At 41.4% G+C, this 27,891-nt stretch overlaps 1 protein-coding gene across 2 annotated transcripts; it reads right to left on the bottom strand.

The window, feature by feature from the left end:
• Window positions 1–1,276: 1,276 nt before the first annotated feature.
• Window positions 1,277–26,152, bottom strand: vta1 (vesicle (multivesicular body) trafficking 1). Of its 2 annotated transcripts, XM_057822714.1 has the most exons (9): window positions 26,097–26,152; window positions 20,453–20,614; window positions 16,606–16,700; window positions 11,946–12,073; window positions 11,370–11,445; window positions 7,788–7,905; window positions 4,061–4,252; window positions 3,884–3,994; window positions 1,277–1,808 (listed from the first exon to the last, which is right to left on the bottom strand). In XM_057822714.1, exons 2-9 carry the CDS (start codon window positions 20,541–20,543, stop codon window positions 1,663–1,665), a joined length of 957 nt encoding a protein of 318 aa, XP_057678697.1. In that variant the 5' UTR covers window positions 20,544–20,614; window positions 26,097–26,152; the 3' UTR covers window positions 1,277–1,662. The 2 variants fall into 2 exon arrangements, with proteins under 2 accessions (XP_057678697.1, XP_057678695.1); XM_057822712.1 differs by lacking the exon at window positions 26,097–26,152 and having other exon boundaries at window positions 20,453–20,631.
• Between the last annotated feature and the right edge of the window lie 1,739 nt (window positions 26,153–27,891).

Raw genomic sequence — 27,891 nt, forward strand, 5'->3', positions numbered from 1 at the left:
AAAATCAATTTTTGCCACATGGCAAAAAAAGCCACATTGGCATCATCCATTTTGCCACATGGCAAACACCATTTTTGTTCTCGCTGTCTCTCCGATATGAACTACCATTTTGACTGTGACGTTACTGTGAGTGAATACATGTAGTCCCCGGGTTACGAATGAGTTCCGTTCCTACGCTGGCGACGTAACCTGAATTTCCGCATATGTCGGAATTAACCCTTGAAGTACCCCAAAATGACTATCCAAAATGTCCAAAAGTACTGTATTTTGTTTAATGATGGAGGAGACACTGCCCTCTGGTGGCAGCATTGGGGCTGGCTGGACTGTCTCCTTACTCTCGTCTGACATGGATAAAGGACAGCTGCACACTGGTTTGGCCCACATAAGGCTGTAAGTTGTTCTAGCTAATATATGTTGGTGCATGCATTTGTAATGAAGTTTACACCTACAGTTTGTGGAGTTACGTGTGAGCGATATGCTATGAGAATTGTAAATACATTGGCATTCGTAACATTTAAGCTAGCAGACATTTGTTAGGCAAATAAGGCAAATTTAACTATTAAATTTACATACTGATCAGACTAGATGGGCGTTTGAACAATTGTTTTGTGTCAGCTGTTTTATTGTTAAAATGTGTGTTGTTTTGAACATAAGCGTACTGAACGATGACAGTACCTCTAAATCTCAAAATAACTATCCAAAAAGTCCAAAAGTATTGTATTTTGTTTATTGATGGAGGATACACTGCCCTGTGGTGGCAGCGTTGGGTCTGGCTGGATTATCGCCTTGAACGACTGAGGAGCAGACTTGTCCGACATGGATAAAGGACAGCCGTGCTCTGGTTTGGCCCGCATATGGCTGTAAGTTGTTTCAGCTAATATGTTTGTGTATGCATTTGAAATGAAGTTTACAGCTAGCTCGAGTTTGTGGAGTTTAGAGCTACAGTTTCTGGCGTAGCGCCTGAGCGATTTGCTATGAGAATTGTAAATACGCTCGTAGCATTTAAGCTAGCTGATTTCTATAAGGCAAATTAGGCTAATTTTATCTAATACATTTACATATTGATCGGACGAGATGGACCTTTGAACATTTCAGACATAAATCTTTTATAATGCATAAAAATGCATCCAAACATGTAACAAATACATGTTACAATTAGGGCGCTTTCACACTAGCACTGTTTGGTCCATTTTAAACGGACCAAAGTTCTTTTTCTCAGATAGTTGCTCCCTTGTTTGCCATTCAGGAATCCACACGAAAGCAAACGATTGAAGGAGATTTATTTGGGTTCATTGAAGAAAAACGTTCGCCAAAAAAGAAGATAGACAAAGAAAGAGTCACGACGTAAAAAGTGCTTAGCACGCTCGCTAACGTCGTCGTTGCGTCCGGGCAACGACGACGTACAGTACGCTCGGCGGAGAAGATCGGCCCGTCACCAGAAAAAGAAATGGCGGCCCCTGTGGGTGGGAAGCTCGTAACACTCCAGAAAAGAGAGGGAGGAAAAAAAAGGCAGCACACAGGCAGCCATTGTTACGCTCTCCGTCTTGACTCCTGGCGGCCAGCCGGCGTGCACGTTTGATAAGATGGCGCGGATAGACGCTCGGCCGGCTGCCGTCGGTGGTGAAGACAAAGGCTTCATTCTGTTTTTGGATGGAGGGGGCTTCATTCTTTCCCAGTAGTGAGCAGCGCGAGGGCCTTTTGGAGGTTGAGCACAGCCGTGGCGACGTCCTCGTACTGGAGGGCGCTCCCGGCGTACTTGCAGTATTTTTGCGCCCTGGTGAAATCCTCGGCCGAAAGCTGGACGTCACCTGCGTGGAGGGGGAGACACGGGCGCGGACCGATTCAGATGGGGCGGGCCTCGGGCAAATCCCAGCTTTTTCCGTGGCCCCAAATGAAGACGAACGGCCTACGGCGTGCTAAAATTCTTGTCAGTGTATGTTAGCGTGCGCGTGTTAACCTCTAGTTACCATAAGATTAGCGTTACAAGGCTCACGATAACAATTATCCCACAATATGGCGATATACACAGCTGGGCGAAAGTATCGGCACCCCTGCAATTATGTCAGATAATGCTCAATTTCTCCCAGAAAATTATTACCATTACAAATGCTTTGGTAGTAAAATCTTTTTTTAATTAATCACGTTAAAATATTTGACGCAATTAACACACATGCCCCGCTCAAACAGATTAAAATGACAGCACAGTGCAATGTCCACTTGTTACTTGTGTTTTTTGGAGTTTTGTCGCCCTCTGCTGGCGCTTAGGTGCGACTGACTTTATGGGCTTGAGCACCCATGAGCATTGTCTAATTATTGACATCAACAATGGCGGGCTACTAGTTTATTTTTTGATTGAAAATTTTACAAATCTTATTAAAACGAAAACATTAAGAGGGGTTTTAATATAAAAGTTCTATAACTTGTACTAACATTTATCTTTTAAGAACTACAAGTCTTTCTATCCATGAATCTCTTTAACAGAATGTTAATAATGTTAATGCCATCTTGTTGATTTATTTTTATAATAAACAAATGCAGTACTTATGTACGGTATGTTGAATGTACAATATCCATCTTGTGTCTTATCTTTCCAGTCCAACAATAATTTACAGAAAAATATGGCATATTTTAGAGATGGTTTGAATTGCCATGAATTACGATTAATTAATTTTTAAGCTGTAATTAACCTGATTAAAAATTGTAATCGTTTGACAGCCCTAGAAAAAACACAAAAGAGAATGAAAAAAAATTATAGTCACGGATATCTAACTCATAACTCGCTTAATTGTATTTTTTTTTTGTTACTGTCGCATTTTCTCCGATATGCTAGATGATAAATAATTGATCCAAATAAAGAAAAATTGGGGGGAAAAAAAAACGTTTAAAAGGGTAAATATAATGTATGAAAAAGAAAATCTCAACCACTCCTTCATGTCTGCGATTTCTGCATCGCGACACTTATTACCATGTTTAACCCATAAAATCCCCCCAAAATCCAGCTGTGGTCATGCACAGCTGTGTCTTGACACTCAGTGATACGTGCTACATAGAGTTTTTGGATCGAAACAAGGTAAGTACGCGATAATATCTCTTTAAAGTCATGGCGTCTTTAATTCTGCTTTTTCATGCTCTCACCTCCCGATAGGGTTTCGCTGTTTAATTATAATTTTTTTTTTTTTTTAAATGCCCTCCTGTTCAAAATTTTTCTTCCCCGAGAAAATTGAGATTTTAGGCTTTCCAATAATGTATCACACATGCATATCGGACAATTGTGAAAGTTGGCCAAATTGGAGGTCTCAGAGTGGGACATCAAGTCACCTGAGTGTATTCCGCCATACACATTAGCGGTGTGAAGATACACACAACTCACGGTTCAGTACACACCTCGGTACAGGGGTCACGGTTCAGTAGTGCAATCAGTTAATGTAAACATCTTTGATTTGAAAGATGTTATAGCAAAGTAATGTCAGTTACTTTGATGAGTAACTATATAGTCTTACAATGAGGTGGGTCACATCCTGTTGATTTTGGGTTAATGAACAGTAAGTAACCTGAGAATGTCCCCAAATACTTAGGAAGTGACACAAAATCAACAGGAGGTGACCTGTGAATGCCCTAAAATGAATATGAAGTGACCTATAATTGCCCCCAAAACCTATGTTGAGGTGAGCCTACCGTTAGCCGATTACGCTGTTAGTCATCGCCGCTAATCAATTATTGATGCGGGTGTCATGTTTGCAATTTTGTTCAGCTGGATTTTGTCTCGGGCAAGTGGGAATACGATATGTTTTGGCTTTTCAAATGGAGGCCCAAGCAGTTGCTTTTTGCAGAACACCGCTCTTTATACAAATACAAGTGAATATGAGGCGTGCAGTTTTCTGACCTTGCCGCTGGTCGCGGAGGAGGGCCGGGTCGAGGGCCGGGTTGACGGCAGCAGCGGCGGCGGCTTCCGTGGCGTGCGCATTCCTAGGCATCGGCACTGGCTTGACAGAGTCTGCGGTGTCATGCAAAACAGGCCGTCGGTCGTGATGCGTCACCGCAACGGCTACGGCTCGGTTACCTGCCGGCGTGTTAGCGGGGGCGTGTGCTCCCGGGGGGACGTGGACGTCGCTGAAGCCGGAGCGGGGCCCTGGCGGAGCGTCCTCGGCGAAGCCCGCGGCTGGCGGTTGGGCTTGGCCCGCGTCGGGGTCCCGAAAGGAATTCCCGCCCGCTCCACGGAAGGAGCCGAAGCCCGAGAAACCTTCGGCGCCATCTTGGCCAAACACACGGAGGGAGGGGTGGAAAATGACAGCAAACGATGAACACCTCACAGAGTAATGACATTGTAACATATTATACAGTATATACTGGTCCTTCTCAAAAAAATTAGCACACTGTGATAAAGTTCATTATTTTCTGTGATATACTGATAAATATGAGCCTTTCATATATTTTAGATTCATTACACACAACTCAAGTAGTCCAACCCTTTTATTGTTTTAATATTAATGATTTTGGCAAAAAAGTCAAGAAAACCCAAAAATCCCTATCTCAAAAAATTAGCATATCATGAAAAGGTACTCTAAAGAAGCTGCTAACCTAGTCATCTGAATCAACGAATTAATTTCCTGATTCCTGAGGCTTTTAAAAACTCCGGGCCTGGTTCATGACTCAAAACCGCAATAATGGGCAAGTCTGCCGACCTGACTGCTGTCCAGAAGGCCATCATTGACACCCTCAAGCAAGAGGCTAAGACACAGAAAGAAATTTCTGAGCGAATAGGCTGTTCCCAGAGTGCTGTATCAAGGCACCTCAGTGGGAAGTCTGTGGCAAGAAAAAAGTGTGGCAGGAAACGCTGCACAACCAGAAGAGGTGACCGCACCCTGAGAAAGATTGTGGAGAAGGGCCGATTCTAGACCTTGGGGGGCCTGCAGAAACAGTGGACCGAGTCTGGAGTAGAAACATCCAGAGCCAGCGTGCACAGGCGTGTGCTGGAAATGGGCTATAGGTGCTGCATTCCCCAGGTCAAGCCACTTTTGAACCTGCAACAGCAGCAGAAGCGCCTGACCTGGGCTACAGAGAAGTAGCACTGGACTGTTGCTCAGTGGTCCAAAGTACTTTTTTCAGATGAAAGCAAATTTTGCATGTCATTCAGAAATCAAGGTGCCAGAGTTTGGAGGGAGACTGGGGAGAAGGAAATGCCAAAATGCCTGAAGTCCAGTGTCAGCTACCCACAGTTAGTGATGGTCTGGGGTGCCATGTCAGCTGCTGGTCTACTGTTTTATCAAGGGCAGGGTCAATGCAGCTAGCTATCGGGAGACTTTGGAGCACTTCATGCTTCCATCTGCTGAAAAGCTTGATGGAGACGAAGATTTCATTTTTCAGTACGACCTGGCACCTGCTCACGGTGCCAAAACCACTGGTAAATGGTTTACTGACCATGGCATTACTCTGCTCAATTGGCCTGCCAACTCTCCTGACCTGAACCCCACAGAGAATATGTGGGATATTGTGAAGAGGAAGTTAAGAGACACCAGACCCAACACCGTGGATGAGCTTAAGGCCACTATCGTACCATCCTGGGCCTCCGTAACACCCCAGCGGTGCCACAGGCTGATTGCCTCCATGCCACGCCGCATTGAAGCAGTCATTTCTGCAAAAGGATTCCCGACCAAGTATTGAGTGCATAGCTGATATAATTAATTGAAGGTTGACTTTTTTGTAATAAAAAACACTTTTTGTATTGGTCGGATGAAATATGCTAATTTTTTTTAGATTAATTTTTTTCTTGACTTTTTGCCAAAATCATCAATATTAAAACAATAAAAGGCTGGAACTTCTTCAGTTGTGTGTAATGAATCTAAAATATATGAAAGTCTCATGTTTACCAGTATATAACAGAAAATAATGAACTTTATCACAATATGCAAATTTTTTGAGAAGGACTAGTCGTATATATTATGAGTGGGAACCTCTTACGATACATTACAAAGTTCACGGTAACAATAATCTCACTATAAGGCGATACAACCAAGGGCGTAGATTTGCATAAGGACAATACGAACATAACACTACCAACTTTTTAGGATGTTCAAATTGTCCCCAACAACTTTTAAGCAACCTCATTTGCATTATATAATGACTTCAGTTATATAGGTCATTTAGATTGTCTTCCCATTTGTTGTCAGGATAGAATTGTTAATTATTTTCATTATGTCCAGACTAAAACTGACCCCTTTTCACTTGCTGAATGTGCCAGTCCATTTGGTGGTGGCAATAACTAAATCACACTTGCAGCCAGTTAATATGGATTAAAGTTAACTCAATCTCTGTCCTGTGTCCTTGTGTGTACCACATTGAGAAAAGAAAGAAGACCAAAGAACTGTCTGAGGACTTGAGTAGCAAAATTGTAAGGAGGCATGGGCAAGCTCAAGGTAACAAGTCCATCTCCAAAGACCTGAATGTTCCTGTGTCTACCGTGTGTAGTGTCATCAATAAGTGCAAAGCCCATGGCACTGTGGGAACCTCCCTAGATGTGGACAGAAAAGAAAAATTGACGAGAAATTTCAACGAAAGATGTGCGGATGGTGGATAAAGAACCTCGACTAACATCCAAACAAGTTCAAGCTATCCCACAGTCCGAGGGTACAACGGTGTCAATCCGTACTATCCGTCGGCGTCTGAATGAAAAGGGACTCTGTACCAAGGAACACCCCACTTTTAATCCAGAGACATAAAAAAGCCAGGCTGCAGTTTGCTAAAACTTATCTGAGAAAGCCAAAAATGTGTTGGAAGAATGTTCTCTGGTCAGATGAGACAAAAGTAGAACTATAAGCGTTTACAGGAAGAAAACAAGGCCTTCAAAGAAAAAAACACGGTCCCCACAGTCAAACATGGTGGAGGTTCCCTGATTTTTGGGGTTCCTTTCTTGCCTCTGGCACTGGACTGCTTGAGCGTGTGCAAGGCATTATGAAGTCAGAAGACTACCAACAAATTTTGCAGGGCCCAGTGTGAGAAAGCTGGGTCTCCCTCAGAGGTTTTCAAGCAGGACAACGACCCAAAACACACTTCAAAAAGCACTAGAAAATGGTTTGAGAGAAAGCACTGGAGAGTGTCCAGCAATGGGTCCAGACCTGAATCCCATAGAACATCTGTGGAGAGATCTGAAAATGGCACCCTTCAAATCTCTGAGACCTGGAGCAGTTGGCCAAAGAAGAATGGTCAAAAATTCCAGCAGAGCATTGTAAGAAACTCATTGATGGATACAAAAGCGGTTGTGCTGCCAAGTATTCGGCTGAGGGTGTCAATACTTTTGTCCGGCCCATTTTTGGAGTTTTGTGTAAAATGAAAATGATATCAATGTTTTTCATTCTCTTTTGTGTTTTTTCACGGCAAGCAAAATAAATAAAGATATTACTACCAAAGCATTTGTAATCGCAATCAAGCATTAACTGACAGAATTGCAGGGGTGCCAATACTTTTGGCCAGCAGTGTAAGTTTTATGGTCCAAACAAAAAGACTAAAATTAAAAGGGCTGGCAAAACCAACACTGCAGCATACTCAGAGTACCAGAAGAGTAGATTCCTCCAGGAGCCGACATGTTAAAAATAATGGGGGATTAGTCGACTAAGAAAATAATGGTACGGCTTCTCTATCGCGGGCACACAACATTAGCGTTTTAAGTGCTGGGAACAAAAGTCCGCTTTCTCCATAATTCAATTCTCTTCCATAATGCACGGTTCCTCAGCTAATTGTCTTCGCTAGACTCTTGTGTGTGTATATGTGTGTGCCATATCAGCGCGCGCCACCTGCTTCCTGGTCCAGGTCCTCCATGCCGACGGGCCCGGACTGAGGCGTTTCGCCGCTCTTCAGACAGTTGTGGATGTATGTAGCCTTCCAGCGGGCGTACTTCCTGTGCTGGACGTTCTGCCGGGAACACCATCGCAAAAAAAAAAAAAAAAAAAAAAAAAAAAAAAAAGGCTTCATTAGAAAAATACCGAGGCCATGTTTTGAGAGTCAACACTGCCCACGTATTTGAGCATTATAAGAAGTCCTCAAAAGACGCAGGCACACTAGAGGTGTATATTATGATAAATTGACTCAAATTGACAGATTTTAAAGCGAACTGACATTTATTCAGATCGCGGATGAATGCTTTAGTTTAACATTGAAAGCTCTCAAGACCAAATCTTGGATTTCCTCTACGAAAGCGGACAGACATGTTATCTACGATAAGACAATGGCTAAATTCTGTTTGTACTTTGGAAGCCAGTGAATCACATTTTTTTTTGTTGATTGTTTTTGTGGACCGACGTTAGAGCCTGAACCAGTAACTGAATCATATACTGTCCCTGCCAAAAGTCTTGTCGCTTATCCATTTTGTAGAAACAATTGCTAATAACCTGACTTTTAATGATTCAATTGGTTTCAGAAATGGCTGATATGAAAGCTAAGACCCTCCCAAATGATGATGAATTTACAAAAATTTCACTGAAAAAAGATTTATCATTTAATGAAGACATCAAGGTCAAATTTTGGCAAGACAAAAGTTTGGTCACCAACAGAAAGTAGTGTGAAAACTGAACAAGAAATGTACTTAAAATACAAAAATATGTTATATAACATAAGCGAATGAAGTAGTGGTGCTGTGAGATCCAAATTGAATATTTTGTATGACTTCCATGGGCTTCGGCAAGGATTCATACAATTTATTGATGACGTCATCAGGAACATCAAATAAAGCAGTCTTGCATGCCTCCCGAGTTCATCAACATTCTTGAGTTTCGTCTTCCATGCTTCCTCTTTCATCCTACCCTAGACATGCTCAATGATGTTCATGTCTGGTGACTGGGCTGGCCAGTCCTGGAAGATCTTGATCTTTTTCCACTGCAGCAGAGCTCAACAAGACCTGGTCACCTGAAGTCCCTGTGTCAACCAGAACAGTATGTCGAATTCTGTCTAGAAATGGCCTCCATGGTCGAATCAGTGCCCAGAAACCAGCATTAAACAAAAGTCGATTTAAAAAACTGCGCGGCATTTGCCAAGGCCCACAACCTTTCAAAAGGATGGATGCTGGAAAAGTGGCAAAGGGTGGATTTTTCAGATGAATCTTCCATTGAATTACACCACAGTCGCCGCAAATATTGCAGGAGACCTACTGGAGCCCGCATGGATCCGAGATTCACTCAGAAAACAGTGAAGTTTGGTGGTGGCAAAATCATGGTCTGGGGTCACATCCAGTATGGGGGTGTGCGAGAGATCAACATAAATAGTCTGAAATATCAACAAATCTTAGCTGCCTCTTACATTTCTAACCATAAAAAGGGACAAATTCTGCAGCAGGATGGTGTTCTGTCACATACTACAATCTCTACCTCAAAGTTCCTCAAGGTAAAGAAGATCAAGATCCTCCAGGACTGGCCAGCCCGGTCACCACACATGAACAAGATGAAAGAGGAGGCATGGAAGACGAAACCCAATAATCTTGATGATCTCTAGGAGGCGTGCAAGATTGCTTTCTTTGATGACTTCATCAATAAATTGTATGAATCCTTGCCAAACCGCATGGATGCAGTCCTTCAAGCCCATGGAAGTCATACAAAATATTAAATTTGGATCTCACAGCACCACTACTTAATTGGCTTATGTTATGTAACATATTTTTGTATTTGAAGTACATTTTTTTGTTCAATTTCCACACTACTTTCTGTAGACGACAAAACTTTTGTCTTGCCAAAATTTGACCTTTATGTCTTCATTAAATGATAAATCTTTTTTCAGTGAAATTTTTGTACATTCAACATCATTTGGGAAGGTCTTAGCTTTCATATCAGCCATTTCTGAAACCAATTGAATCATTAAAAGTCAGGTTATTAGCAATTGTTTCTACAAAATGGATAAGCTACAAGACTTTTGTCAGGGACTGTATTATTCTGTCAAACACAACAGTTGTTTTGGCTTAAAATACAGCAGTTTATTTTAAAGAGGAGTGTAAGAGCAGAAACTGATTTTTTAAGTCTTGTTTTCGTTTTCCGCCATATTCATAAAAGTTTTTTAAAATTTATTTTCATTATTATTCTTTGGGGGAAAAAGTGAAAAAGTATGTCTTATATGTATCTCTTTCCAATGCTAAATTAAATAAATACATTGAACACACACAAAAAATATATATATCGCGGCAGGTTCTTGTCCCCATTAACCGCAAAAAACAAGGGATTACTCTTATGCATTTTCTGCACTGTTAATTGGAAGTAGTTTCCATTTTCAATGAAGCAATTCGAATTATCTTCTACCCTTGCCAAGTCAGGTGGTGTATGGATGGATTATTTCAATTAGTACTGCAACGATGAATCGATTATTGCTGCTTTGAGGATTAGTTTAATTCGAGCAGCATTGTAATGGTTTGTTTTGAAATCCTTTGCATTTAGTTTTATCCATTTGGGTGGATACACTGCCTTCTAGTGGCAACAGTCAATATGACATAACACATCTAAAATGGCTGAATCCAGCTGCTCCCTGTTAAGACCAACATAAGGTAAGTTTTCATTTGAGCTAATAAGTTTTTTTAAGCATTCGTAATTTGGTTTAGAGCTATATGAAGCAGTTTTTGTTAAGAGCACTGAAAAAAAAAAAGAGCATTTTATAGCTTTTAAACTAGTGGCCTATTGCTTTGCAAGTTGTCAATTGTTCTTTCGTTGTACTTAGATCTTCATTTATTTTTTTTCCACCGTTTGAGGCTAAGGTCAGGTATCTATTTTGAAATGAAAGTGCAATTCTGCATACTTTGAAGAAACACTTAGTACCTTGAATTTGTATTCGCATTTAATGCCCTTTAAAAGTGTACGGTAATCTTAGCAAGCCAAAATAAATATTATTGCAAGCTTAAACTTGTACATTTGTTTTACATAACCTAAAATGTATTCTGCAACACATTAAATGTTCATAATCCCATGACTCAATTATTCGAACTAACTGATCGATGATCGATTGCTTAAATAATCCATAGTTGCCGTTTTTTCTGGTGAGATCAGTCTTCTCTTTTTTTTGCCCTGTCCTAGTGCGACGGCAGACTAAAACCATCACGAGTACTGAGTCGCTTTATAAGGTAGCACATTTATAGCGTCTTTTGGACAAACTCTGTGTCAAAACAGTGTTATTTGCGAGCTTAGGGAAGTCATTAGCATGTCCGCCACATAATGGAGACGCCGATAAAAGATAAGCGGCTGGTTTTTTTGGGGAGAGAAACAATGCGGGCAGCTCCACGCCGAGGTCAAGTTTGATGCCGTTTGTTTAACTCTGGCGTTATGGCAATAATCGCTGAAACAACACGCAGCTTCTCAGGTCTTCCTTTGCGGCGCCCTTGACGGTTAAGAGCGGCGACGGTGCCTCACCTCGTCCGACAGCTCTCCGAAGACCGAGAGGACGTCCAGCAGGAGACTAGCCGTGTAGAAGGATTTGATCATGTTCCTGAACACAACAAGCACACAAAGTAGCAAGCGTTAGATGACGACGGCGCTCGTCATCAAGAAGGCCCCGCTTCAGTTCCCTTCAGATAAAAGAGCCTTCTCGACGGCGCTCGGATGAGCCGCGGCTAAGTCGCATTCGCTGGTATTTGGTGTCAAATCGGCCTTTGAGACCCTTGATATCTTCGAACTTCAATGACGGGGTTTGACTTTGGCCCAATTTCAAGCACGACTCAACTTGCCGGTTGACATTTTCACATCAAGCAGCCAGCTGGCATTCCATCTCCCTTCCAAGCAATTAAAAATGCCACCGTTTTACTGGTGGTCTACCACCCCAAATACGATATAACACCTGACTCTTCTCGTCAAGTGGCCAAAATCAATCTCATTTCGTAATACCTACGTTACTCCTTCTGGCTCCTTAGCCTAGAAGGCCCGTTTAAGCCGGACAGGGAAAATGGCGTGCGAGGGATTTTGGAACGGCGTCCCAGAGCTCAAACGTACTTGTGGAAGCGGCCCGCTCGGTCCTCGTTGTCAGCGTACAGGAACATCTTCAACGCGTAGTTCTCAATGTGCGCGTTGCCCACCACCTCCTGGCTGATGGACTCGTTGTCGCTCATCTCCGTCTTCATCTAAAACAATAAAGTCAGTTGGCTGGCAGCAGGCCATTACAAAGCCTTTTTCTAGGACAAACTTTACGCCGCTCTAAGCTCAATAGGACACCGCTTGGATTTCAGGCACCTCAACTTTAACCGATTATAAACCGGAGCGCTACGACTCAAATGGACAACAAATGCAAATCCCGCCGTCATAGCATAAGCGCTACCTGTTGCTTTTGGCCATTTTGAGCGGCTTTGGTCCATCGAGGGAACACCGGTGTTAGTACATAAACTGTTCAAGTGCACAAAGAGTTCTGTCTATCTGGTGCGCACCGGAAACTATCTAGTAAACATTCGCATTCTATAGTATTTAAGCTAGCGGACTTTTGCTATGCAAGTTAGCCAATTGCAAGAACAACAATTGGCTAACTTGCCAACTGGTCGTCCGCCACCTGGCATCCTGGATCTCCATTCGGTCGTCTTCCGCCGGCGCCCGCCCTGGCCGTTCGTTCCGTTGAATCGGGTTGCGGGTCTTACCAAATGTGCTACTGCCCTCCAGTGGCCGGTTTTATTGCTTTAAAATGGATTTTCAGCGTTGTGCGTTGGAGCTAAGTTGAATCAGAACCCAGAGAGGTCTCTTGTGAAAAAAAACGTAAAAGACACTGAAACAATTAACAACAGAACGTATTTATACGTTTTTGGGAGCAAATGAGTTAAAAGGGGAATGAGCTGGACTATAGCTGAATGAAATGTGTTCATTTACAAGTGCCTAGCTGAAAATGCTTATGAATTTTTTTGTTTTTTCCAAATCAAGTCATAAAAACATGTATCGGTAGCCACAGGATGCGTTCAAGTGGTCAGAACGAGTGCATTATAACTCCTCGGACAATGATATAGCGAAAATAGCATAATAGGATTTGTGCACTCAGTTTGCATAACTAAACCAGCCTCTCCCGGTGGACTCGGGGTTCAAGACGGGCTGGTAGCTTGTCAACTGCGAGGGAGAGGGAGGGAACCGACTAGCGGTGTGACGAAACACAAACTGAATAATCTTTTAGAGATACCATTTGTTGCGTAAAGATATTTCAGCGACAACAACGTCAAAATCGCATCGTCAATTGATAGCCGAGGACGTCGACGCCTCTGCGGCTTTCGCACCTTCTGACGCCGACGCGGCACAAAATAGAAATAATGAGGGCCTTCTCCGCAAACACATCAGACTAACGAAGTGTATTTTGACACTCAGGACAAGTGGACACATTTAGCGCGGCCGTGACGAGAGCGGCGCAGCTGGAGGACAAAGATGAAAGCGGCGGATGTGCCTTTCTCGCCGGGAGGGAGATGTTTCCATCCGGCGCACGTGTGACATTAATGAACAGCAGCTGCGTGTGTGTCGACTACAGCTCGGCACCGGCATTCGCTCGCGGCCTTCCGACGTCTTCTTAACACGGGCTAACGTCGTTCCTTCTAGGGTGGACATTTTAGACCCGCTCACAATGCCTAATCAGTATAAAGTTAGCCTTCCTCCTAAGTGCGCGAAACTACGTAACATCGATGTCAATAATGGACCGCCTTGGTAGGGAGCCCCCCACGGAGCAGATAGAGGCCCTCTTTTTCTCCCAACAGCCACTTTTTCAGTAATTGTCACATCGGTATCCCACGCTCGCCGCCGCTTCATGTTGCTTATGTGTCCCCAACAATAGTGCTGAAACGATTGAATCGAGTAATTCGATTAGAAAAAAAACCTTAGAATTACATTTTGCTCCTTCGATAATTCGTTTAATTAGTGGCGTTGTAATGGTTTGTTTTGAAGGTAGTTGAATTTCGTTTTATTGATTTGGGTGGATACACTGCCCTCTAGTGGCACCAGGGAATATGACATGCTTCATCCAACATGGCAGGATCCAGCTGCTTCCTGTTAAGACTAACATAAGGCTTTACGTTTTTATTTGAGCTAATGTTTGTATGTGTAATTTACAGTCCCTGACAAAAGTCTTGTCGCTTATCCATTTTGTAGAAACAGTCGCTAATAACATGACTTTTAATTATTTAATTGGTTTCAGAAATGGCTCATATGAAAGCTAAGACACTCCCAAATGATGTTGAATGTACAAAAATATATTTCTTTGACTAAAAAACGATTTATCCTTTAATGAAGACAGAAAGGTTAACTTTTGGCAGGACAAAAGTTTCGCCGCCTACAGAAAGTAGTGTGAAAATTGAACAAAAAAATGTACTTCAAATACAAAAATATGTTACATAACATAGGCGAATTAAGTAGTGGTGCTGTGAGATCCAAATTTAATATTTTGTATGACTTCCATGGGCTTCGGCAAGGATTCATACAATTTATTGATGACGTCATCAGGAACATCAAAGAAAGCAGTCTTGCACGCCTCCCAGAGTTTATCAACATTCTTGGGTTTCGTCTTCCATGCTTCCTCTTTCATCCTGTTCATGTCTGGTGACTGGGCTGGCCAGTCCTGGAGGATCTTGATCTTCTTTGCCTTGAGGAACTTAGAGGTAGAGATTGAAGTATGCGATGGAGCACCATCCTGCTGCAGAATTTGTCCCTTTTTATGGTTAGGAATGTAAGAGGCGGCTAAGTTTTGTTGATATTTCAGACTATTTATGTTGCCTTCTACCCTGCAGATCTCTCGTACACTCCCACACTGGATGTAACCCCAGTCTATGATTTTGCCACCACCAATCTCGGATCCATGCGGGCTCCAGTAGGTCTCCTGCAATATTTGCGGTGACTGTGGTGTAATTCAACTGAAGATTCATCTGAAAAATCCACCTTTTGCCACTTTTCCAGCATCCAACCTTTTGACAGGCTGTGGGCCTTGGCAAATGCCACACGGTTTTTTTAATTGGCTGCACCCTGAGAGATCTGCAGGATGAAATACCAACAAATCTTAGCTGCCTCTTACATTCCTAACCATAAGAAGGGATAAATTCTGCAGCAGCATGGTGCTCCATCGTATACTTCAATCAAGGTCCTCCAGGACTGGCCACCCCAGTCACCAGACATGAACATCATTGAGCATGTCTGGGGTAGGATGAAAGAGGAAGCATGGAAGACGAAACCCAAGAATGTGGATGAACTCTGGGAGGCATGCAAGACTGCTTTCTTTAATGTTCCTGATGACTTCATCAATAAATTGTATGAATCCTTGCCGAACCGCATGGAAGTCATACAAAATATTAAATTTGGATCTAACAGCTCCACTACTATGTTATGTAAGATATTTTTGTATTTGAAGTACAGTCATTTTCGTACTATAAGGCGCACCTGACTATAAGCCGCTCCCCACCAAATTTGGCACAAAAACGGCATTTGTACATACACAAGCCGCACTGGACTATTAGCCGCAGCTTTCCTCACTGTATTATGGGATATTTACACCAAAAGATATTAACCAGTAACACTATTAGACAGCGGCATCATACGGCTGTCATAAAACCAAATGAACCACCATGAAACTTTGAACCACTTGGCTGCAAAGCTTCATTGCTTCAAGAAGCTTCATTTGGCCATCACTGCTCCCTTGGGGGAGACGGTCAACGTCTGATGCCACCTGCTGTCAACACTGTTGTTGTCCAACATGCCTCCTAGCATGCATTGCAGTGCTACAGATGTAAATAACAATCAAAATTCGTGTTCTGTGCTAATTATGTCTTCAGTTACTGTTCCAGTTGTTTCATTAATTGCTAGTTATGGTATTTGCTAACAGTTTATTTGACAGTGACGCCATTAGACCATCATAATTATGACATGACACTGTCATGAGCATTAATGAACGCTTATAACAGATGCCATTTAGCGTTATCCGGCAAATTATCTCACTTTTGAACGGATGTAAAAGATCCAAGCTGGACATGAATGGAATTAGTGACATAATTTGGCGGATGACACTTGATGACATCTGTCATAAGCATTCAGTGATGTCCATGATTGTGCCATATGTCATAATTATACGATCTTATGACCATCTTATGACGCCGCTGTCAAATAAAGTGTTAACTATTAACCGACATAAATCAACAAATAAGCCGCACTTGACTGTAAGCCGCAGGATTCAAAATGAAGGAAAAAAGTAGCGGCTTATAGTCCGAAAATTACGGTACATTTTTTTGTTCAATTTTCACACTACTTTCTGTAGGCGACAAAACTTTTGTCTTGCCAAAATTTGACCTTTATGTCTTCATTAAATGATCATCTTTTTTCAGTTAAACAAATATATGTTTGTACATTCAACATAATTGGGTAGGGTCTTAGCTTTCATATGAGCCATTTCTGAAACCAACTGAATAATTAAAAGTCAGCTTATTAGCAATTGTTTCTATAAAATGGATACGCGACCAGATTTTGTCAGGGTCTGTAGTTTAGAGGCATATTTAGACGTTTATGTGTTTGAACGTTTTGTTAAGAGAATTGTGTATTTACATTTTTTTTTTTAAAATAAAAATTATAGTATTAGCTTTTACTTGGGGAATTCTAATATGAAACGTCTGCAACGGGAATTTAGAGATGGTGCGAGGCGAGGACAGGAGAGACTGACCGACTCGAGCTGATCCATCAGCTTGACCAGGAACTTGCGGCACTCAGGAGTTTTGCTGTCCAGCTTCATCCCTGTCTGCATGGCGTACAGGCGGCCTGCGACAAACACAAATGCGCTTAGGTCCAATCTTCCCTCATAGACTTCATAAAGATTGACGGGTCAGATTCGACCTTGAGTGCGCCACGCCTTCAAGTAGGGGGCCATCCCACAATCCGCTTCAGTTATTCGCAATCAGTCGCAGCGACACATGCTGCGATCCAACGGCGGATTTATGTTAAAAAAGTACCCAAGCAGTACCGCATACAAACAGGAAGGATTGTCTCAGGAGTGACTTGTTCGAGGATTCAACGTTATTATTGTATTTTTCGTACCATGCATGCATTTTAAAACGTGGTGAAAAAATTCAATGGGAGAAATTAGCCGCTAAAGGATTGGTATTATACTTCGCAATATTTGCGTAAAATTAATGCGAGCTGCACATCTTTTTTTTTTTTTTGCTTTTAACCAAGAATGGAGACTGTTTTACGTCCATATCTATAAAGAATTCAGGAATTTCAGCGTTTATTCACAAGAATTTTCAATGGAAAGAGCTCTTTGTTTTCATTTGGCAGCCGCTAGTTTCCTTATCAACTAGTTTGCAATTTTTACGTAACATAAATGCTACCTGTACTTTTTTTTTTTGCTTTAACCAAGAATCGAGACTGTTTTACATCCAGATCTATTAAGAGTTCAGGGATTTAAGCAATTATTCACAAGAATTTTCCACGGAAAAAGCTCTTTGTTTAAATATGGCGGCAGTCAATTTCCTCACTGACTCGCCTCAAAGTTCGCAATATTTACGTAAAATAAATGCTACCTGCACGTTTTTGTTTTGCTTTAACTAAGAATCGAGACTGTTTCACGCCCATTTCTATGAAGAATTCAGGGACTTCAGCATTTATTCACAAGAATTTTCAAGGGAAAGAGCTCTTTGTTTACATTTGGCGGCCGCTAATTTCCTTACCGACTAGTCTCATAGTTCGCAATATTTACTAGAGATGTCCCGATCTCGTCATTTTCAAAGTATCGGGATCGGCAAAAAAATATCGGACATGCCTTTTTTAATGTATATATATATATATTTAATTAAATCGTTTTCTAATTGTATTTAACGTTGCAGACAAAATGTCTTACACTCATCCAGTGTCTTTAGTTTCGGCTTAAAGTGGGACTGTCAAATTTATCGCATAAACGGCGGTAATAACATTAAAATATTTAACGCAATTAACGCATGCGCTGCACTACCCACTTACGTAATGTCGCGTTCAATCTATAATGGCACTGTATTACGTATTCATGGAACTAAAAGGCAACGTAAAATGAGTTGAGAGAATTTTGGCAGCCTTTGAAGCCTTTTTTTAATTGGCTAAAGCCTTACAATCCCTCTCTCAACGATCCCACGAGAAATATCGTGGGAAGCAATGTGGGGAAGAAAGGTAGTAGTTAAACTTTTTCTTAACACCCTATTTTATTTCTCAACACTGAGAAGATGTATCAATTGGTACCATTACGCACAGTCATGCATCATGCATCATGCATTTGGGCAGAAGTTAAATGGCTGAATTATCATTTACCGAAAGCTCGTAAAAATCCACTAGATTGCAATATTTAGTCACAATATACAAAGTCACATTTGTCCTTTGAGAATTACAAGTCTTTCTATCCGTGGATCCCTCTCACAGAAAGAATGTTAATAATGTGAATGCCATCTTGAGGATTTATTGTCATAATAAACAAATACAGTACTTATGTACTGTATGTTGAATGTATATATTCGTCCGAGTTTTATTCATTTTTTTCTTAATGCATTGCCAAAATGTATATGAGCGGGTAAAATTATCGGGAATGATTGGAATTGAATCGGGAGCACAAAAAAAAAGCAATCGGATCGGGAAATATCGGGATCGGCAGATACTTAAACTAAAACGATCGGGAACGGATCGGGAGCAAAAAAACATGATCGGAACAATCCTAATATTTACCTAACATAAATGCTACCTGCACATTTTTTTTTTTGCTTTTAACTAAGAATCGAGACTGTTTTACATCCATATCTATGAAGAGTTAAGGGATTTAAGCATTTATTCACAAGAATTTTCAACGGAAATAAGCTCTTTGTGTTTACCACTCGGTCAGCTTTGACTCTGGCTCTGTGCCCCGTGTCCCATCAATACATTATGAAGGCTATGTTTCCCTCTAAGCTGCGCGCGTGCACAATCGCGCACTGCTAGCACATACTCAGCGCACAAGAAAATGTATGCAGCGCACAAAATAAAATTCAACAGAAACGTATTGTAGCATCACTAGGACTACTGTCGGCACTGCAGTGATGTGTCAGCTCCTATTGGTGCGTTGGGTATGGCAACGTGACGCTCCCATTGGTGGGCTACTACACCAGGATTTTATATACGTAGCTGTGATGTGCATGACATAGGTAGGTACGGAGAAAAATAAAGAGTGAAAAGTGAGCTAGACTCCTGTGCTCATTTCCTGAAGCAACATATCGCTGCCAATTTTTGCAAGCGCTACAAGATTTGATTAATATCGAATTATAGAACTGATAATTAGACCAACAAAATTATTTGTTGTATCATTTTGCAAAGTAACTCAATGAGCAACAGGTGTCTTGCCAATAATACGATACAGTTCACTTCACTCGCGCTACGCAGACAATCGTAGTTGCGCATATGCCGTGCAGGTTAGCTAGCTAACAACAGTGCAGCGGAGTTAAGAGATGCAAATGCTAGCCCCTTATTATGGCGAAAGGAATAGGCAGTGATACGACACTCAGGAAGCCAACGAAAAAAAAATGTGGTTCTTTTAAGGTGGAATGGTTGTTGGAGTATGTAAATAGAAGAACAAGCAGTGAAACTGATTTTTTTCTGGGGGTCTGTTTTTAACCTGTGTAGCTGCTTAGACATAGAGAATAGGAATGTGAGAGTTTGATATACTCCCATTGTGGTTGTTCATAATGTTTTATTTATTAACTCACCCATGCCATAACTGGACCTTACCCAGGCCAAAGGAGGACTCTTCTAATGGTTAATTAAAGCAGGACCCTCACATATAACATAGTGCACATCACATGAACAACGGGATTTTTGTCTTTTTTATTTTAAGTTGGCCAAATCAATTATGTTAAAAGTAAACCAATTCAAACTGCTGCTGTAATTTCATTCCTTTAATAAACTAAGTAACTTGCTATAATCCAAGGTTTTGATCAGGCATGATACTGGCGTTTGGCCACAGCGTACGTATCTGATGTTGCTCACCGTGGTCTGCAGAGTGCTCAGAGAGCTTGTGTGTCTGCTCAGACACATGAAAATATTGAGGGAACATTGCTTAAAGTCACCTTCAAATTTTGAACAACATTTTAACTGTACTTTCTGTGAACAACAAATTAAAAAAAAACAACTGGTCATCTCATTTTTCAAAGTATGTACACGACAGTTTTTTACTTTTAGGACTGGATACCAGGTAGCATCGAAGGAAATTCCTCTCCACCGATGACATCATCGTCTTGACATGACAACAGAGTTGTCAGACAGGTTAGCTCAGGTTTCGAACTCGCTGAAAATGTGTCAATACAATTTAAGTCGAGTTTACCAAACAGCGGAGAAGGCATCTCACTGTTTGCACCATTTATTGATGTCATGTTTTGGCTTCAAGTGTTTGTAGAGCCCTTTTGGTGATTTAGCGCTATCTATATCAACATGACTAATCACGTGACAGAGTTGAAATGCTGCCCCCCCACACACACACACACAGGGAAAAGTTAGCTACTAGTCTAAGCTAGCGTTTCACTCACAGTAGTAAGCCACCACAGGGTCCCGCTTTTCGTGCTCCTGTGCGGTTCGCAGGTGGTGCTGGACGGCTCTGAGCTGGGCCGGTGCCGCCATTGTTGCTCCCCTTCCTCGTTTGTTGTTATTGAAACGCAGCAGCCGCGAGCGTTCCTGTCATTTCCGCGTGTCTATCCAATGAGAAGAATTTTGACGTCACACCGTCTCGGTTGATTGACCGCCACAGACAGAAAGAGAAGACGCGATTGGCTAGAGCGCTGCGGCGTTGGCGCGTTAAAGCGTCGGCCATATTGGATAGGGCAAGTTTCAGCTCAAAGGCGTTGTGTGACCTTTGTACTTGCTCATTTCTCAACCAATTTTCTTGTGGCTTTTGAGAGTTGTGAAGTACAGTACTCACTTTTTTTTTACTTAATTATTTTTTTGCAACTGTATCTTTACTTAAGTAAAAGTACAAGTATCTAAGAAAAAAAACAACTTAAGTATTTGCTTTAAAAATACTTTACAAGTATTTTCTCTTGATACAAAATTGTTATATACGTGAATGAATGAATGCTTTATTTGGACATGAGAAAAAATAAAATAACAGACAACAAAACAAACAAACAAAATAAAAAAATCAGACAGAACCAATAATATTCTCCAGATAACAGCTACAATAGTTAAAACAATAATAATGATAATAATAAACAAGATCAGAATTTAATTATTGTGTCCAAAAAGGAGTAGGATGAAGCATTTGCTTATTAAAACCTAGCCCCCATTTCTATTCCTTAATTATATCTGTCCGCTCTATGTAACTAGTCCTCATGTTAACAAAGAAATAAACTAGATAACGACTAACATAAGATGCAAGATACGCGTCTATATATATATATATATATATATATATACATACACACGCACACATATATATATTATATTATATTATATTATACAGTATATACCGGTATAGCCCCAAGGTTATGAACGAGTTCCATTCCTACACTGGCGACGTAACCCGAATTTCTGAGTATCTCGGAATAAACCCTTTAAGTATCCCTAAATCTCAAAATAACTATCTAAAAAGTCCAAAAGTAATTTGTTTAATGATGGCGGAAACACTGCCCTCTGGTGGCAGCATTGAGTCTGGCTGGACTGTCGCCTTATGACTGAGGAGCAGACTCTCGTCTGACATGGATAAAAGACAGCTGCGCTCTGGTTTGGCCCACATAAGGCTGTAAGTTGTTTCAGCTATTATATGTTCGTGTATGGTTTGTAATTAAGTTTAGAGTGACAGTTTGTGGAGTTATGTGTGAGCAATTTGCTATGAGAAATACGTTACCATTCGTAGCAATTAAGCTAGCGGACTTTCAAATTAAGCTAATTGATTCTACTCAATTTACCCATTGATCAGACGAAATGGACGTTTGAACACCAATTGTTTTGTGTCAAGTGTTTTATTGTTAAAATGAGTGTCATTTTGAAAGTACACTAAGTGTACATACGTATGTGTGTTACAGCTTTACAAATTGTCAAAAGTGAAGTAAAAAGCTTAAAAAAAACACAACTGCCTTGTTTGCTCTCTGTCAAGCTGAACTGTTTAGTGAGGCCAGAACACATCATATTAATAAAGTAAAAAATAAGATACCGTAAGGTACAATTACGTACTGTTGACGCGCCCCCCCCAAAAAAAATGACTGGAGACAAAATGGTGGACGAGACTCCAGCGTCGTAGTCGAACTCACGAAAGTCGAGCACATCGTGACCCGAGGACTACCTGTATATATATATTTCAATATACATACAGATCTGAGTCAATATTCAGAGAAAGAACCAGAAAATTCATTGACTGCTCAGTTTTATATAAACTGTGCAGAATGGGGAAAAAAACAACAAAAGCAATAAAATTGGCTGCACTGTACACATAAGCTAAACAAGCTCAAAAACTCCAAAACTTAAAGGCGGATTTCAAGCAACTATCAGGTGCATACCGCCACCTACTATCCAAGAGTGTACAGCACCCATCTGAATGCGCGCTGCTCTCACTGTTGGTTTTTATTGGTCAATATCTTGCACACTTGCCTAATCTTGCTTGTACTTGTGTTGCTGCCTCTAGTGGTCAGTTACGGTATCGTTGCACGGGGCTTATCGATTGCGCTGAAGGCATTTATAGGTTTTCATATTTTAATGAGGATAGCAGGCAAACAATGGCAGAAGGGGGAAAAATAAGTAAGTGAACCCTCTGCCTAAGGAGACTTAAAGAGCAATTGAAACCATTTTTTACCCAACAATTTAAATCAGTGTGCTGTGCCCAATCACTGATGAGTGTTTTAAAGCTGTCCTGGCCACTATAATACACACACCTGGTAAGAATTGTCTGGATGAGAAGCATTGTCTGATGTGCATCATGGCTCGGTCAAAAGAGCTGTCTGAAGACCTGCGATCGAGGATTGTTAATATGTATAAAGCTGGGAAAGGATATAAAACCATCTCTAAAGGTCTGAATGTTCATCAATCGACAGTCAGAGAAGTTGTCTATAAATGGAGAGAGTTTGGCACTGTTGCTTCTCTCCCAAGGAATTGCTGTCCACCAAAGATGGTGCCAAGAGTTCAGCGCAGACTACTCAGAAAGGTAAAAAAGAACCCTAGACAAAGGCACTCGGACACTCCACAGAAGTTTTGGCAAAATATTTTGTGGACTGACGAAACCAAAGTTAAATTGTTTGGGAGTAACACACAATGTCATGTGTGGAGGAAAATGGAAAAGAGCTCACCAACATCAACACTACATCCCTACCGTGAAGCATGGTGGGGGTAGCATCGTGATTTGGGGCTGTTTTGCTACCTCAGGGCATGGACATCTTGGAATCATTATGGATGAATGAATTCAAAAGGAAAACCAGAGGCCGTCTGTCAGGCAGTTAAAGCTAAAAAGAGGATGGATGCTGCAACAATGATCAAAAACACAGAAGTAAATCAATTTCAGAATGGTTTAAGAAGAACAAAATAGACGTTCTGGAGTGGCCAAGTCAAAGTCCAGACTTGAACCCCATTGAGATGCTGTGGCATGACCTAAAGACAGTGATTCATGCAGGACATCCCAGGAATCTGACTGAACTACAGCAGGTTTGTAGAGAAGAATGCGGGCCAAGAAAAATTAATTCACGCGTTCGTTACATCTAGATTGGATTACTCTAACTCCCTACTTGCAGCTTGTCCCAAAAGTTCTCTAAAAGGTCTTCAGCTAGTCCAGAACGAAGCAGCAAGACTTTTAACTGGAACTAATAGAAGAGAGCACATCACCCCTGTGCTCCAGGCCCTTCACTGGCTTCCAGTCGAGTTTAGAATTAAATTTAAAATCCTCCTTCTTACATTTAAGACCATTAACAGGTTGGGGCCATCTTATCTCACCGATGTTCTAGTTCCATACCTCCCCAACAGAACACTCCATTCTCAGAATGCAGGTCTACTGGTAGTTCCCAGAGTTTCTAAAAGTACAGTCGGAGCTAGAGCCTTTAGCCACCAAGCTTCTGTTTTATGGAATCAGCTTCCAGCTAGTGTTAAAAAAGCCAAGACAGTCTGTACATTTAAGATTAGACTAAAAACGTTCCTATTCGACAAAGCTTATAGTCAGGCTAGTTGAAATCGGACTAGACTCACGGTTCAGTCTCAGCTGCACTAGAAGCTATAACGCTGGGGGAAGTACAGCCACTGAGTCCTATCTCCTTTTTCTCACTCCACCTACCACTTTTCTTACTTTATTTCTCTTTTAGTTGACAAGTCTCTTCATCAGTAGTCACCCGGTGTCCCCTTCCCCTTCTCCCCTCTGGGGACGAGCTATTTTTCAGTGGCAGCCTCCTGACTATCCGGACCACTGGCTGGATGGATGTCCTCTTTGCAACCCCCGTCTCAACTGGCTAGATGGACCTCTCCTTGTTCCCTTACTCTATTGCATCTTTACAAACTGTAACTCCGTCTGCTAATTCCCAAAATTTTTAATTGTGTGTGTTAGGGGAGAGAGACGTGGAAAACACGACAGGAAAAGTGGCATCGAGGTCCGGATTTAGTGAACCCTGCTTTATACACATCATCAATCCTTGATTGCAGGTCTTCAGACAGCTCTTTTGACCGACCTTGAGGCATATCAGACAATGTTTCTCATCAAGACAATTCTTACCAGGTGTGTTTTTTTATAGTGGGCAGGACAGATTTAAAACACGAATCAATGATTGGGTGCACATCTGACTTAAATTGTTTGAAAAAAATTGGTTTCAATTGCTCTTTGTCTCCTTAGGCAGAGGGTTCACTTACTTATTTTTCCTCCTTCTGTCATTGTTTGCGTACTATCCTCAATAAAATACGAAAACCTATAAATGTTTGGGTGGTTTTAGTTAAAGCAGACAGTTTTTTTCATCTGTGTGATTTTGACAAAGGTCAGATTACATTTGGTGATTTTATGTAGAAATGTGAGAAATTCCAAAAGGTTCAGATATTTTTTTATACCTCTGTAAAAGTAAAAAGTAGCACTTCATATTTGTGCTTAGGGACAGTAACCAAGTGATTTTACTTCGTTACATTCCACCACTTGGTTTTTGAAACAGACACAAGACATCTGCATCAATTTTTGGTTAAAGAAGAAGAGCCTAAAAGATATTAGACAGGCAGCAAATGGTTTTTGCGTGTGACAGGGTCGTAATTGCTTGACGTACGCCGTGCAATTTACCTTCATCCTGGTTTTTTAACCACCAATTTTCCTGTCACGACACACTTTACATGCTATGTGGTCCTCCTGTGTCGCCAAGCAAAGCGGCCCAAAGAGCTTGCGTCTTTGCTACCGGGGTCCATATTAATTATTAAATCTGTGCCCTTATATTTCCCTCCAAAAAATATTAGAAAAAAGATTGCTGATACAAATTGAGACTTAAATGAAGTGACAGATTCTTTTTATTGAAGTTTTTCTCTTGTAAGATTTGCCTCTTTCTGTTGACAAACAATCAAACATTGACTACTTTGCACAAATCGAAGGATTTTAAACAAAAACAGACATCAACGGTAAAAAAAAAGAAAGTTGTGTTTTACAATCAAGCAATATAAGTAGGTGTTGGGTAGAAGTTCACAATGTGAAAAATGCAGATTTGAAATGTATGAAGTCAGTGAGTGATTCCACACGTTGAACGAATCGGGTTAGCCGTTAGCTACATTAGCGCCTTGTAGCCACAAGCCGGGGACTAGCCGCCGTCCAATTTAGCGTGTCAAAGCGCTCCGCCGCCGGGCTAGCCGCTCGCTACGGTAGCGCGTTGATTCGTACGTCCACGACGACTCGGTTGCTGAGGTAGTAGTCGCCGTGTTTGCGCGACTCGCTTGCTTCTTGTTACATTTCGACGGGCGGCCGGCAAGCCGCGACCTTGAGGTTTGATATCGGTGAAGCGAGGGCGGCGTTGTTTGCCGCCCGCCGGCGGCGCAAATTCTGTGACAAATGACCACAGATAATGGCTAATAGCTTAGCGGGTTTTTGTGTAGCCGCTACCCGTAATGAGAAAATGTCGTCGACCCGTCACGAGATTGAAAAAAAGCATTTTGTTGGTCGCTTTGGAGATTTGACGCAATTTGACGGCTCGGCGGCTTTTTTGGTGTCTCGTAATCGGGGAGCGGATCCTATGAGCGTCCACTTACACACACGTGAGAAACACAGCAGCACCTTGAAATCCTCTTTTAACACTAGAACTACCAAGGGTGGATCAGTGGATACAAATCACTTTTGTAACCAGAGAAGGATCATCTGACCCTAATCAGCATATCTTTTGTGAGCACTATGGTCCTCATTAGTCATTCCTGTTCACACTCACAAAACCACAGGGTTGGATTGCTCCAATTAGCATCTTGAGTGTTTGCAGGGTAGGGGTGCCTTGACTGATGGGGGAAGGGTAAACTGGTGTTATTCTAGCTGGCCTGTTGTCACTTTCAAGCCCAAAAGCCAGGTTGTGGTGAAAAAGCCACCATAAATTAGAGCAAACTACTGACAGAATGTGACTTTTCTTTTTAAGTGTTTACTTGTCCCTGTGAAAGATTCATGCTTATAAAAACACAATCATTAACTGCTGTGAGACTATACTATGCGTTTTTTATGCTTTCATGTGAGACTTTATCCATGTTCATGTGTTCCATGTATTCCTTTGAACATTCTACAATGAGTATCTGTTTGACTGCCTTATCTGATTTGACTCCCTCTTGTATCAGCCAAAGCTAGTTTCCAAGGTCTCAACTCGTCAACTCAGGATGTTTTTCAGTGGAAAATCACCAGAGTTGGGCAGTAATAACTTTCGCTTACCGTAATTTTCGCACTATAAGGCGCGCCTGATTATAAGCCGCTACCCACCAAATTTGGCACGAAAATGGCGTATGTTCATAGATAAGCTGCACTGGACTGTAAGCCGCAGCTGTCCTCGTTGTATTATGGGATACAGCACTTCTTTTGACAGCGGCATCATACGACTGTCATAAGACCAAATGAACCACCACCATAAAGCTTTACAGCCAATTGGTTCATTGCTTCAAGAAGCTTCATTTGGTCATCACTGCTCCCTTGGGGTAGATAGTCCACCTCTGCTGCCACCGGCTGTTAGCACTGTTGTCTTCCAACATTCCTCTTAGCATGCACTGCAGCGCTACAGATGTATATAACAATCAAAATTCATGTTCTGTGCTAATTATTTCTTCAATTACTGTTCCAGTTGTTTCATTATTTGCTAGTTATGGTATTTGGTAACACTTTATTTGACAGTGGCGCCATCAGACTGTCATTAGACAATCATAATTATGACATAACACTGTCATGAGCATTCATGAAGGCTTATAACAGATGTCATTTAGTGTTAACCGGCAAATTATCTCACTTTTGCATGGATGTAAAAGATCCAAGCTGGACATAAATGGTGTTAGCGACATAATTTGCTGGATGACACTTAATAACATAAGCATTCAGTAACGCCCATAACGCCCATGATAGAGTCATGTCATTAATATTACCGTCTTATGACAATGTTATGAAACCGCTGCCAAATAAAGTGTTACCTATTAACCCAAATAAATCAACAAATAGGCCGCACTGGACTATAAGCCGCAGGATTCAAAATGAAGGAAAAAAGTAGCAGCTTATAGTCCAAAAATTACGGTATGTTTTCATAGTAGATTTCGTTTCATAGTAAGCAACGCCCTTTCAACAAGCATATAAACCCTTGACTTGTGTATTTGCGTTGTACTCCTGGCTCCTGCGTGGTTACAGCTCCTGGCTGGATCACATTGATTGTACCCTTGATATATATCTTGTTTATTATAAAGTCCTCGAAGCAGGCAGTCCTTGGCTGAGTTTGATTCTTTCTTATTTGAGCTATTGATTGCTACTTGTCTTGGGGTTCAAAACTGAACTTCCCTGACAGTCCCTTCCCAGTTTTATCCTCTACCCTCTGTG

The sequence above is a fragment of the Corythoichthys intestinalis genome, chromosome 19 (assembly GCF_030265065.1).
Source record: "Corythoichthys intestinalis isolate RoL2023-P3 chromosome 19, ASM3026506v1, whole genome shotgun sequence".
Lineage (NCBI taxonomy): Eukaryota > Metazoa > Chordata > Actinopteri > Syngnathiformes > Syngnathidae > Corythoichthys > Corythoichthys intestinalis.

Bases quoted from the DNA above. Each gene is read 5' to 3' on its own strand.
- vta1 (XM_057822714.1), bottom strand. From the start codon at position 20,543: ATGGCGGCACCGGCCCAGCTCAGAGCCGTCCAGCACCACCTGCGAACC. The intron at 16,701-20,452 runs GTGAGTGAAACG...TGTTTGTCGCAG, and splicing joins CCCTGTGGTGGCTTACTACT to GCCGCCTGTACGCCATGCAG. The intron at 12,074-16,605 runs GTCAGTCTCTCC...TTATTGTTTTAG, and splicing joins TGATGGATCAGCTCGAGTCG to ATGAAGACGGAGATGAGCGA.